Here is a 12,029-nt window from a genome sequence, read left to right as displayed (position 1 = left end):
TGGAGAGGGCTACTTGACAAAATCTCTGAGTTATATACAGTCTGGCCCTATTCAGCAGACCTATTACCCTTCGTCCTTTCACACCCAAACAACTACTAGCATCTACACTTTTTCAACGTGGATTAAAAATTTACAAAAACATCTTCGATAAATAATCTTTCAGTACACCAATAATAGAAGTCACCGTTTATTTTTATTATAAATGTAATAAAAATTTACCTTCAATTAACTTATTCTATTCTTATTCCATTTAAACCTAAGAGCATTCGCAGCGATGAGCAGGACGCGGTCCGTCCGTTCATGCCAGCGGCACGACACCGCTGTCCGCCGCTGCGCTCTTGTCGCTGGCGCGGCGCTGCTCGATGCATCGAGCACATCCGTGCCAGCGAGCAGCAGACATGGTGCGTTATGATTGGCCAATGGCATTTCCGTTGGAAATTCAGTTTTTTTAAAAAAAAATTGAAAATAATACACAAAATAAAAAAAAAATATTTTCAGAATCCCAAAAATCTGGCCGTTTTTTACAGTTTTTCTGGATTTTTTTTTATTTTTATTATCCCCAAAATCATCTATAAATACACACATTCATCATCCATTTTTCACATCAAATCATCTCTCATTCATATTTTTTCATACAACTTATATCTACATCTTCCTCTCTCTCTCAAACCCTCAAATGGATTTCACTAATCTCATTGCGGAAGCGGAGCGCGAAGAACAAGAATACTATGAACAACATCGTGCCGCCTATGAAGCCTATGTCGCAGCGAATACCCCCACCCCTCCTCCTCAACCAACTAGATCAACTCTCCGATACATCCATCGTGACCGGGAGGGAGCCAACGAAAGGCTCATTACCGACTATTTTTCCAACCAGCCGCGTTTCCGGAAGATTACTTTTGGCGCCGTTTTCGCATGTCAAAACGCTTGTTTATGCGTATTGTCAACACATTGTCCGCCCGTGTTGAATACTTTCAAACAAGTACAGACGCAGCCGGTCGACAAAGTCTCTCGGCGTTGCAGAAGTGTACGTGTGCCATCCGACAACTTGCTATTGGGCAAACGGCTGACCTCTTCGACGAGTATTTGCATGTCGGTGAGTCCACTGGAATCCTTTGCCTTAAAATTTTTTGCGAAGGCGTTCGTTCAGCTTTCAGAGATGAATTCCTTCGGGCACCCACCACAGATGATTGCCAACGGTTGCTTCGTCTTCACGAAACAGTCCATGGTTTTTCCGGTATGCTTGGCAGCATTGACTGCATGCATTGGAGGTGGAAGAATTGCCCGACTGCTTGGAGGGGGCAACACTTAAGCGACCACAAAGGTGGCGGCCCAACACTTATCCTTGAAGCGGTCGCCGACTACCGCTTATGGATTTGGCATGCATATTTCGGTATTGCCGGATCCAACAACGACTTGAACGTGCTCTATTCTTCATCACTCTTCAATGATGTGTTGAATGGTGTAGCACCGGCGATCGACTACACCGTCAACGGAAATACATACCACATGGGTTACTATCTCGTCGATGGTATCTACCCAAGGTGATCGACTTTCGTGAAGACGCTCAGCAACCCGCAAGACCCGAGACGGGTTCTTTTTGCGCAGCGTCAAGAGTCCGCTCGTAAAGACGTCGAAAGAGCTTTTGGGGTCCTTCAAGCCCGATTCAACATTGTGAAGACCCCGTCTCAGCTGTGGTACGTGAAAAATATCGCCGACGTCATGTACACGTGTATTATTTTGCACAACACGATTATAGCCGACGAAGGACCGAGGGCGGCTAGCTTTTACGACGAGGATGAAGCCGGAAGCTCAACCGCGAGGTCTCCCCCACGCCGAGGTGTGCATACGACAGTGGGTGAGAGGATCGAAACAAGGCACACAATGCGCGATACCCGAACCCACGTTGAGCTACAAGAAGACCTAATCAAACACATTTGTGCGAAATTCGGCCAAGAGTAGTGGGTTTTTTTAATTTTATGAATTTAATTATGTAATTTTTAATTTTTAAGACTTTAATTATGAACATTTTAATTTTAGGATTTTAATTATGTAATTTTTAAATTTTTTATAATTTGTAATATTATTCCGGTTATTTTTAATGCATTTTAATATTGTGAAAATATTTTTATTCAAATTGAATAATAGAATGGTGGTACCCTTGAGCTTGTCCTTGCGGAAAAGCACGGATGTGGGTGTTGTGCTCTTGCTTAAGAGCAGAGAGTAAAAATGGGTCCTGACCCACATCCGGCTCGTTGGCAAGAGCACGGATGTGGGTGCTCTAATATGAGTACTTGTTAGTACAAATAAATGTGGTAGTGTTTATTATTCCATCCATTCCAATTAAGTTGAGTTGTATTTATTTTTGAAATATCTAACTAAGTTAATTATTTCTTTTTTTTGTAAAGAAAAAAACAAAATCTCCGATCACTCTTATTTTATTTTATTACCTAATTTACTTTCTTTTTATCTATTCTACTTTTCAACGCAATTTTTTAACCTGTGTCCAAAATTGTTGCTTCAACTTAGTTATGACGAAGGAAGGAAGTATTATATAAATACTTGTTATATTATAAATTAAAGCAATAGTGTGTTTCACATAAAATGATTATTATTTTTTCCTATAAATGATAATTAATATTAATAAACATTAGTATTATTTAAAGTAAAAATTCAATTTATTAAATAATTATTCTAAAATCTCTTTATTCTCACGTGAGGTACAATAATGTTTTCTTAAATGACAAGTGTTTGTCTGGTTTAAGAAGAGAAAATGTCCCACAATAATGATAGTAGAATATAAAATTACTATGAGTAAAGAAACTGGAGAGTTGCTGATAGAAATGGTAAACAAATTGATATTTCGAAAGAAGTGAGTACTAATAAACAACAATATCTATGCAATGCTATTATGATATGACATTTAGTCTGATTTAAATGAAAGATTTACTGCAATTTTATTAAATGCACATCTCTGATTTCATAAGAACATGTTTTATGTAGCTCAGAAACCTCATTAAATTTTGATACTATTTGTAATAAATTGATCTCTGCACTTTGCCTAATAATATCATTACTAGAGTTGAAATTGTTATCATTTTCATAAAAAAAATCATATAATTATGCACAATGTAAATTATTTAGTAGCACTTGCCATTGACACACAAACCCGAACACGACTACACGTTCTCTTGTGAGAGTCGGGATAGAGTCGAGATCTCACAGGATCACAGCCGTGAGATCCCACCTACGGGAAGTGTGACCGCAAGCTTCCCTCGTCATCCAAAATAAGCAAGGTCCTCTTTTGATGATCAAATGGTTGTACAAGAAACATTCAATAAATAAAGGGGAATCATGTGTTTGAGAAGTAGTATAAACTAGATATAAAAAATGTGTATCAATACAGATATCAAAACTTCTCTTCATTTACACTTTCCCTCTCTTTTAAATATAAAAGAAGGGAATCACAACAAGTTACCTCAAGGAGGAAATATGATCACAGTTAGACTCTAAAGAATTGCTCTGCTCATCACCATCTTCTCACCAACGACGTAAGCAACTGCAAAAACAAAATTGCTGGTTGTTGAATGAACCGCACGAAAATCTAGCATAACTTCTCATTTGGTGACTAGAAAGTGTTTTGTGCATACCTCAAAGAGTTCAAAAGGGCTGCCACGCTTGTATACGTCGTTCTTCTTGCCCTTGTCGGAGGGGAAAATGATGAAGAACAATGCTCGCCATCCAATAAGTAAAACGGCTGTGCTTCCCATGGTAACCAGCATGAAGTTCGTTGGTGGCGGATGGCCAATGGATAGTGCTCTTATGATTATTCCCAACTGAAATGTGAATGACAGCATGTTATGGTGTGAACGAACATCACTAAGATTCGCAGACAAAAGAAGGTCAAGGCCTCTATATCAAAAGAATTCTACAAGACTAGGCAACAAAGGATATTATGTTTTGGGAAAGGGGAAGATATGCTTCAAATAATATGGTGTTTTTAAATGAATAAGATAAAAAAAAGCTAACCCCGAGACTTCGTATTATCAACAAGAAACTGGACACCCTCAACCGGAGAGATCACAATATAGAAGTTGAAATTGCAAGCCTTCTAAACAACAAATTATACGAAACCTTATCACTCTATAGTCCTCAACTGCTCTACCAATCTACTATTGTATCAATTTTCACAACTACTACTTCAACAACACAGCCACCTTCAATTTGCAGTTCTATAACCAGGATGCCTCCTTTCAGTTTTTCTTCTATCGACCACTCTCAAAAGAGCAAAGCATTTCCTAGATTCTTCCAGAAGGAAAAGCACATTTCTCACCATCACTGAACCATGCTTGTAGCACTTCCATAGTTCGGCAATTCACAAAAGTAAACAGAATGCCTAGCATGTAATCTTGAAAAAAGCTATTGCTGCTTGGTTGAGATGTTCTCACTATGACAGAAGTATAGTAGCAAGGTGCACCTTTGGATATTTATGAAGCTGTTAGTCCCTTTATATCCAGTGGTGAATTCATTAAAAACTAGGAAGAGGCCTGCCAGATGAATTCGAAAGGACCTTGAAGGAAATGGTGAATCAACCTTGGTTTGGCCAGCCAGAAACAAAGTATCTTAGAAACCTCAATAATCGCCCGAAACTCCTCAAATAGAGCTCCAACACACTACAAATTATCACAATTCCTACTTGCGCACATGCTATTCCATTAGTTCCAAACTTATCGTCAGCTAAAACCCACAGCATGTTCCGGCAAAGCTTAAAGGTATCTCTCTTAAGAAACCAAGTCAGATAAACCCCTAATTCACTAATTTCAATTACAGTATGTCAATTACAAAAGGGAAACAATATTCACCTTCTTATACCAACAAAATCTCAGACAAGTATGGGAAAAATTAGCAGCTAGACTCTCAACAGCCTAACAACTATGACCAAGAAACAACAGAGTACATACTGGTTCATTTAGCACACGAAAAAAAAAGAGAAGTGGAGTTACCGGAATCCCCAAAGACCAGGATTTCGCAGCTGCAACAACAGCACTCTGTAAACCATTCTTCCCTCTGCCTTCCTTGCTGAATCCCCCAAGAAAGTATGCACTCAAAAACCACCCTAATCATTCAAACAAACATAATTAAACACTACCAAATGCATAAATTGCTCGAGCAAAAGCAAATTCAGCATATACCCATACAGAAACCAAAACAAGACCAAAATGAAAAAGGAATCAACTTTACAAATTTAGGGCGCGAAAAACACACCAGCAATGAAAGGATCGGCTGTTTTGAAGGTTTCAAAATCGAAAACAGGCAATCCATGGCTAGACCTCCCAATTGCCGCAAACAACAACAGCATTGCAACATCGCCGCCAGCTAACAAGGCCACGAGACTGCAATTTTGCAATCCAATTTCAGCAAAACACAAGCCCATTCACACATAGAGTGAGAGAGAAAGAGAGATAGATGAATAATGTAAATACCCCCATTTAGCGAGACGAGAAGAGGAATCCGGCTTCTCGAACTGAATAACGCCTTCGAGGGGGACATTTTCCTGGCCCACGAGCGAGATGGGATTCGGAGTGGAGCCCTGGTCGTCGAAAGGGGCGGAGGAGGAGGAGGAGGAGGTGGCGGTGAAGGGCTTGGCGGAGGCGTCGGAGGAGGACTCGGCGGCGTTGGCGAGCGTGAGGGGTTTGAGGGCGCGGGAGGCTGAGAAAGAGGGGCGTCGTTTGGAGAAAAGGGGGGCGACGGGGTGGACGGATTTGAGGGAGCAGTGGTGGGAGGAGGAGAGCACCGCGCCGCCGCCGTTTGCGGCCGGAGTTAGCAGAGGCATCATTGGAAAGTCTGGTTTTTTGGGGGGTTTTCTTTCTTTCTTTTTTTTTCTGGTAAGAAAATGAAGAGATATAAATATGTGGTCTCTGATTATAGCACTATCGAAAAAATTCAAATCCCAAGTTTTTATTACTACAACTTATAGTACTATTTTTTTAATTATAAATTTTAAAGTTGGTCAAAAATAAATTTAGACTCCTAAATGACTCAATATTTATTGCGGTGAAGGGTACAGTAAATAACTTCATTTCAAATTTTCAATTTATTGTCATATCTTCTAAAGTTCGTGTACTAATAATTTAGCATTCCACATTGGATATTAGTTCTGGAAACTTTGGTTTGAATTAATAAGATTTATTTCAAAAAAAAGTTGCTTAGTTCTATGAAATTGTCTGTCGGATGGTAATAATACCACAAATTTCAAATGTAACAATTACCTAAATATTAGTAAATTTAAAAGCAAATGGTAGTAGCTCACTATAATTGAAGGCATCATCACATGGATTATTTTTGTTAAACATACGAGATGTAATTAACATATTTTAACTAATTATTCACAGAGGAAAAAGAATTTGCTTATAGTAGCTATTAATGAGGTGTTGATTTATTGGCCGATGCATGAACTATGTTTTGCTTTCAGAGTAAATAACGTAACTTTGACATAGGAAATAGCCTCCATATTTAATACTCCACCAAAATTGATGGCTCAATAAAGTGGAAAAATTCAAACACTCAATATATTTAAAAATTAAAAGTTGGTCAAGAATTCAAGCTCACTTCAATGCGTGAAATCGCATTTCTTGGCAAAGTTCACATTTTCATAATCTTTTGACCAAGCCTTGATTTGAGGATCCAGTTATTAGTTAGTAAACATTACCCCTAATAAATTCTTACATTTTTATCTAATATAAGAAAATATTTTATGATTTGATGTTGGTCCTAATATGTACATCAGTGATCAGTGTACATGTCTAGTAGCATATAGATAAGAAGCCAACAGTTTTTAGATATTATAAAACTTTTTTAAAAATATTCAATTTAGACACTTTAGTAGATTGAGCAATAGTATAATAGTCAAATTAGCTAATTCTCTTCCCTCCCATTCAAAAAACATTCCATGAATCGGAAACAATAACGCATCAAAGAAATTGCTAATAAACCTGCCATTTATTTAGTCAATATCTTAACAGCAAAGCCACCTTATATCCAAGGCATCATCAACATTCATTCATAGCAAGAATGCAGATTATGCATCTTACATGAATCTCAGCAAAAAAAAAAAAAAGAGTGGCATATATTCCTTTCCCTCAGCAGTTTCAATAGGAAATGAAATTCATCATAAGCGGTACACAAAATGGCCAGGAAAATCTGTCTCAGGAAACCATGATGGTTCCTGAAATTACAATACAAATAGGGACCATTACCATACAAGAGATCATCACAACTGACTCGGAGATCAATTCAAGGCGTATACGAAATCTACTTCAAAACGAATGTAATAAAAAAAACAAGCACCCTCGAGCAACAATCAGGACTTACCTCTATGGGCAGAAACTGACTCCAGAGCATGGCCATCAACATTTGTCAGGAGAAATGGAAACAAGGTACGGAAAAAATAAATTTATAAAAAAATTATATTACAATAACTGAATCCAGATTCCATTGATTTTTGAAATTAAGAACAAGAAAACACACGAAATTTTTATAAGACTTAGAAAGAGATCTAAAGCATGGACATTGGAAGAATGATACCCAACTCTGTCAGTGGGGGAAACTTCTAACATGTCATTATCCACAATGAAGATGGCAAGCAGTCAGCTTGAGTTAGCACCTTGGTAAGACTTATCACTAACTCTATGACTCTGTTTGCTAGCTGCACCTCCAAAACCTCTACCAGAACCAAAAGAATTGGCATCTACATTATTTATACCAGTCTGAGAGGGTGTTGACTCAGTCGAGTGTTGTGCATCTCCACCCAATATCCCACCATATCCATTCATAGACAGTCCCATAACTCCAGGTCCGCCATTCACGTAGGAGGGATACACAGGAGCAGCACTTCCATAGGGCAAGAAACCTCCCCTGACACCAACCATCGCTGGATTCCAAGGACTCCTTGGGGCAATTGGAGTGAGTCCGTAACTAACTCCACCATACCCTCCAGAGGGATAACCACCACCATACATCCCAGCTCCATATGGGTACCCAGCCACATTACCATATCCAGGGAAATACCCATATCTAGTATTTAGAGGCACGTAATTCCCCTGCTGATAAGAATTGAAGCTAGTAGGGCTTCTTCCATCGCCTAACCTTCCATTATAACCAATGTTACTACTGCCAATTCCATCCTTTGGAACAGCTCTTTTAACCTCGACAAGCTTTCCAGTCAACTCATGGAAGCTCTTCTGCATAACTTCCTCAACCGAATCCTCTGAATCAAAGGTAATAAAACCAAATCCCCTCGGCCTATGAGTCAGATTGTCATGCATCACAACTACATCGGTAATCCTACCAAACTTCTCAAAGTATCTTCTGAATTCTTCCTCAGTCAAGTTAGCCGACAAACCCCCTACGAAAATCTTCTTCGTCCTAAACTGCACGTTGCTCCTACTGTTAGTCCTACTGTTATTCCTACTCACTCCCCTATAGTTCTGTTGTTGACTTTGTTGTTCGCTCCTGGGAATGGCCCTCTTCACTTCCACCTATAAAAAGACAAGTGACGGAAAAGTTTAAAAGATTAAATAACTCCAGCCCGTGAACAATATCATGTTTTCAATAAATTTCCGAATTAAAGAGGAAGCAAAAGTGTTAAATATACAGGTAAAGAATGAGGCGCTAGCACCTGCTAAGTCAGAGCAAATCAAGACCTAAAGCTAAAAAAAGCCCAAAAACATACTCTCAGATACAGTACAGAAGACCTGCATGCGCGGATGCAAAAACTCAACCTTTGAATAAATAATAAATAAATAAAAATGAAAATATAGTAGACGATGCAGGAGAGCAACAAACGCACACAACGATGCACAATGCGAAGCTCATTGACCACTACAGTGCCAATTATTCAGCCATGCACGGGAAGAAATCCAAAGGAAAAATGATTTTTTTTTAAAATGAATAAATAATTGGCCTACATACAATCGCGAAAAAGAGAGAATTTGAAGAATATAAAATCAGTCGACAAAAAAGCCCTAAAAATAAAGCAAACGGGGAGAAAATATGAAAAAACACTAAAAAGTAGAATAAGCAAGAAGCAGACCGTTCTGCTAAGAATTTGATGGGAATCCTGAAGAGCGTGGTCGACGGCGGAAGAATCCGAGAAGGTGACGAAGGCGAAGCCCCTGGGGTTACCAGAAATCCGATCCCGAGCAATCACGGAGCCCAAAACGGCGCCGTACTGGCCGAAATGGGCCTTGAGGGCATCGTCCGTCGTGTCCCACGAAATGCCCCCGACAAACAGCTTATTCTGCTCCGAATCGTCCATGATTTCAGCTGAATTGCGATATGCGAGGGTGAATTAGCCAGGAAAAATGAGGATGGTGGGAATTGGGGAGAGGGGGAGCGAGAGCTCGGAGGGGAGAAAACTAGGGTTTTTTGGGGGTGGAGGAAAAAATTGGGGGGAAAGAGGGAGAGGGAAAGGGGGAGATGTGTGAGAGAGAGTGGGTTGTTTGTTTAAGTATGAGAGAGAAAAAAAAGGGGTCCCAAAAGTGAGGAGACTGAATCTGAATTGGTGTTGTGTTTAAATGCTGACACGTTGGAGAGATTTAATTAGGAATCTATTTTCTTGTTTTTTTTGCTTTTTGTTTGCTAGAAACATCATTTTGGTCCACGAATTTTGCCAAAGCATCATTTTATGTCCGTGAACTTTGAAAATATTATTTGAGGTCCATCAACTATGGGTTAATATAATTTGGAGTACTTTTTTACTATTTCTAAATTTTTTGGATAAAAATACCCTTAATACCTTAGAGTATTTATATTTTCAATAAACTTATCATATACATATATTTTTTATAAATATATTTACATATATTTTTTACGAATTTTCTAAATATAATTTGACATTTATTATTATCACTTAATTTTGTGATATGCAAGTAAAATTATATCTTCAATTTTTTATATTAAAAAATTTTAAAATAGAATAAGGATCTTTTCTTGCATATCACAAAATTAAGATTATATTTAGAAAATTCATCCAAAATATATACTAATAAAGATATTTATAAAAAATATGAGCATATGATAAGTTTATTAAAAATAGAGGGAACATCTTTTTTGGTCCACGAAATTATCATATACAACATATTATCTTTTTCGTCCACGAATTCATCCAAAAAGATGTTCCCTCTATTTTTAATAAACTTATCATATACTCATATTTTTTATAAATATCTTTACTAGTATATATTTTGGATGAATTTTTTAAATATAATCTTAATTTTGTGATATGTAAGAAAAGATCCTTATTCAATTTTTTAATATTAAAGAAAATTTCTTTATTCAATTTTAAAATTCTTTAAAATAAAAAATTGAAGAAGCAATTTTACTTGCATTCACAAAATTAAGTGATAATATTGAAGGTCAAATTATATTTAGGAAATTCGTAAAAAATATATGTAAATAATTTATAAAAAATATAAGTATATGATAAGTTTATTGAAAATATAAATACTTGAGGGTATTTTCATCCAGAAAAACTTGGAAAGAGTAAAAAAGTACTTCAAATGATATTAACCCATAATTGGTGGACCTCAAATGATATTTTCAAAGTTCACGAACCTAAAATGATACTTTGGCAAAGTTCGTGGACCAAAAAAATAGTTCCCTCTTTTGTTTATGCTTATTTATTGGTTATTAGTATATGGGCACATCAAGTAGTATTTTGAGAGGTGTGTCTCAACATCTCATATGGAGTTTGTATTAACATAAATCAATCTTTTCATATATGAACCTGACCCGGATGTGGGTTTGACTCGGCTAGAATTGAGGAGGAAGCTACGACGATGGAGGAGGGGGTTTTTTCTTTTTTTTTGGTTCTAGAATGAAACTTAGATTCCGTGTTTGTACTGAATTTTTTTTTATTCCGTGTTTGGGAGAGACGCATGACCCTCATGCGTCTCCTTTTAATGAAACGCATGATGATTATGCGTCTTTAAGGGAGATGCATGAGGGTCATGCGTCTATCAAATTTTTTGGTTCTTTTTAACGACTCATGAGGGTCATGCGTCTTAAAGAGAGACGCATCTCCCTCATGCGTCTTTTATTTTTTTAAAATTTTAATAGACGACGCATAAGCGTCATGCGTCTTAGGGAGAGAAGCATGAGGCTTATGCGTCTCTAATTCGAATTAAATCAGTAGCGAGGGAGGCAGAATATGCAGAATACGTGAGAGAAAAAGAGGCTGACAAAACTCAGTTATTTCCTTGGCGATTCCCCTTCATATTTCGGTAAATTTCCTTCAATCATTCAACATTGCTCCCTTATTTGTTGTTTATTTGAATATTATTAGTGTTTTTGATAAATTTATTTTAAACTTACTAAATTAGGGTTTATTGAAAAAAATTATCGTTAATTGTTGTTGGTTTGTATATATATTTTTACAGAAATCATGCCAGTATTCGTGAGTTTATATTGGGGTGATAGAATAGTTCAACTTTCTCAAGTGGGCATTGGTTATGATCCACCTCGTGCGAGAGCCTCCATCGTATTGAATTCGTGCGTTTCATTCCCTGAATTAGTTGCAATGATATATGCTAAGATAAGAATAGATTCAAATCAACATTCCATCGATATATCATGGAGGCATTGTTTCTTGGGTACCGCGATTTATAAATGCACTGGGGTAGACAGTGATGACAGTGTGATGTTTATGTTCAATGAGGCTCTAAATTCAACTCGTCATATTGAATTATTTGTTGAGTATTCGTCTATTGGAAATGCCTTAATCCCACCAGTTGTTGATCATGGTGTTGGATCATCTACGAGGGTTGAACCTATGAGCATTGATTGCGGTATGAATGACCAAACAGATGTTGCAGATGATGCTGATGTTGGATTGAATACTCAAGAGAATGTTCATGAGCATGTTGATGTTCATGTTGTACGAGGAGACCTTGATCCACCATTGTCGTCATCATCATCTGATGACATTTTAAATGATAATTCATGTGATCTTTCTAGTGATGAGGAGATAG

General features: G+C 37.4%; 2 protein-coding genes across 2 annotated transcripts; both read right to left on the bottom strand.

Annotated features, from left to right (window-relative positions):
• Positions 1 to 3,338: 3,338 nt before the first annotated feature.
• On the bottom strand, positions 3,339 to 5,902 carry LOC121763692. Its single transcript, XM_042159749.1, has 5 exons — positions 5,484 to 5,902; positions 5,266 to 5,393; positions 5,004 to 5,116; positions 3,651 to 3,836; positions 3,339 to 3,559 (listed from the first exon to the last, which is right to left on the bottom strand). The coding sequence occupies exons 1-5, from the start codon at positions 5,834 to 5,836 to the stop codon at positions 3,530 to 3,532; spliced, it is 810 nt and encodes a 269-aa protein (XP_042015683.1). The 5' UTR covers positions 5,837 to 5,902; the 3' UTR covers positions 3,339 to 3,529.
• Positions 5,903 to 7,437: 1,535 nt separating this feature from the next.
• On the bottom strand, positions 7,438 to 9,468 carry LOC121763219 (heterogeneous nuclear ribonucleoprotein 1-like). Its single transcript, XM_042159173.1, has 2 exons — positions 9,092 to 9,468; positions 7,438 to 8,537 (listed from the first exon to the last, which is right to left on the bottom strand). Exons 1-2 carry the CDS (start codon positions 9,314 to 9,316, stop codon positions 7,647 to 7,649), a joined length of 1,116 nt encoding a protein of 371 aa, XP_042015107.1. The 5' UTR covers positions 9,317 to 9,468; the 3' UTR covers positions 7,438 to 7,646.
• Between the last annotated feature and the right edge of the window lie 2,561 nt (positions 9,469 to 12,029).

This window comes from Salvia splendens, chromosome 14 (assembly GCF_004379255.2).
Source record: "Salvia splendens isolate huo1 chromosome 14, SspV2, whole genome shotgun sequence".
NCBI lineage: Eukaryota > Viridiplantae > Streptophyta > Magnoliopsida > Lamiales > Lamiaceae > Salvia > Salvia splendens.
This window is presented reverse-complemented; position numbering and strand designations above follow the sequence as displayed.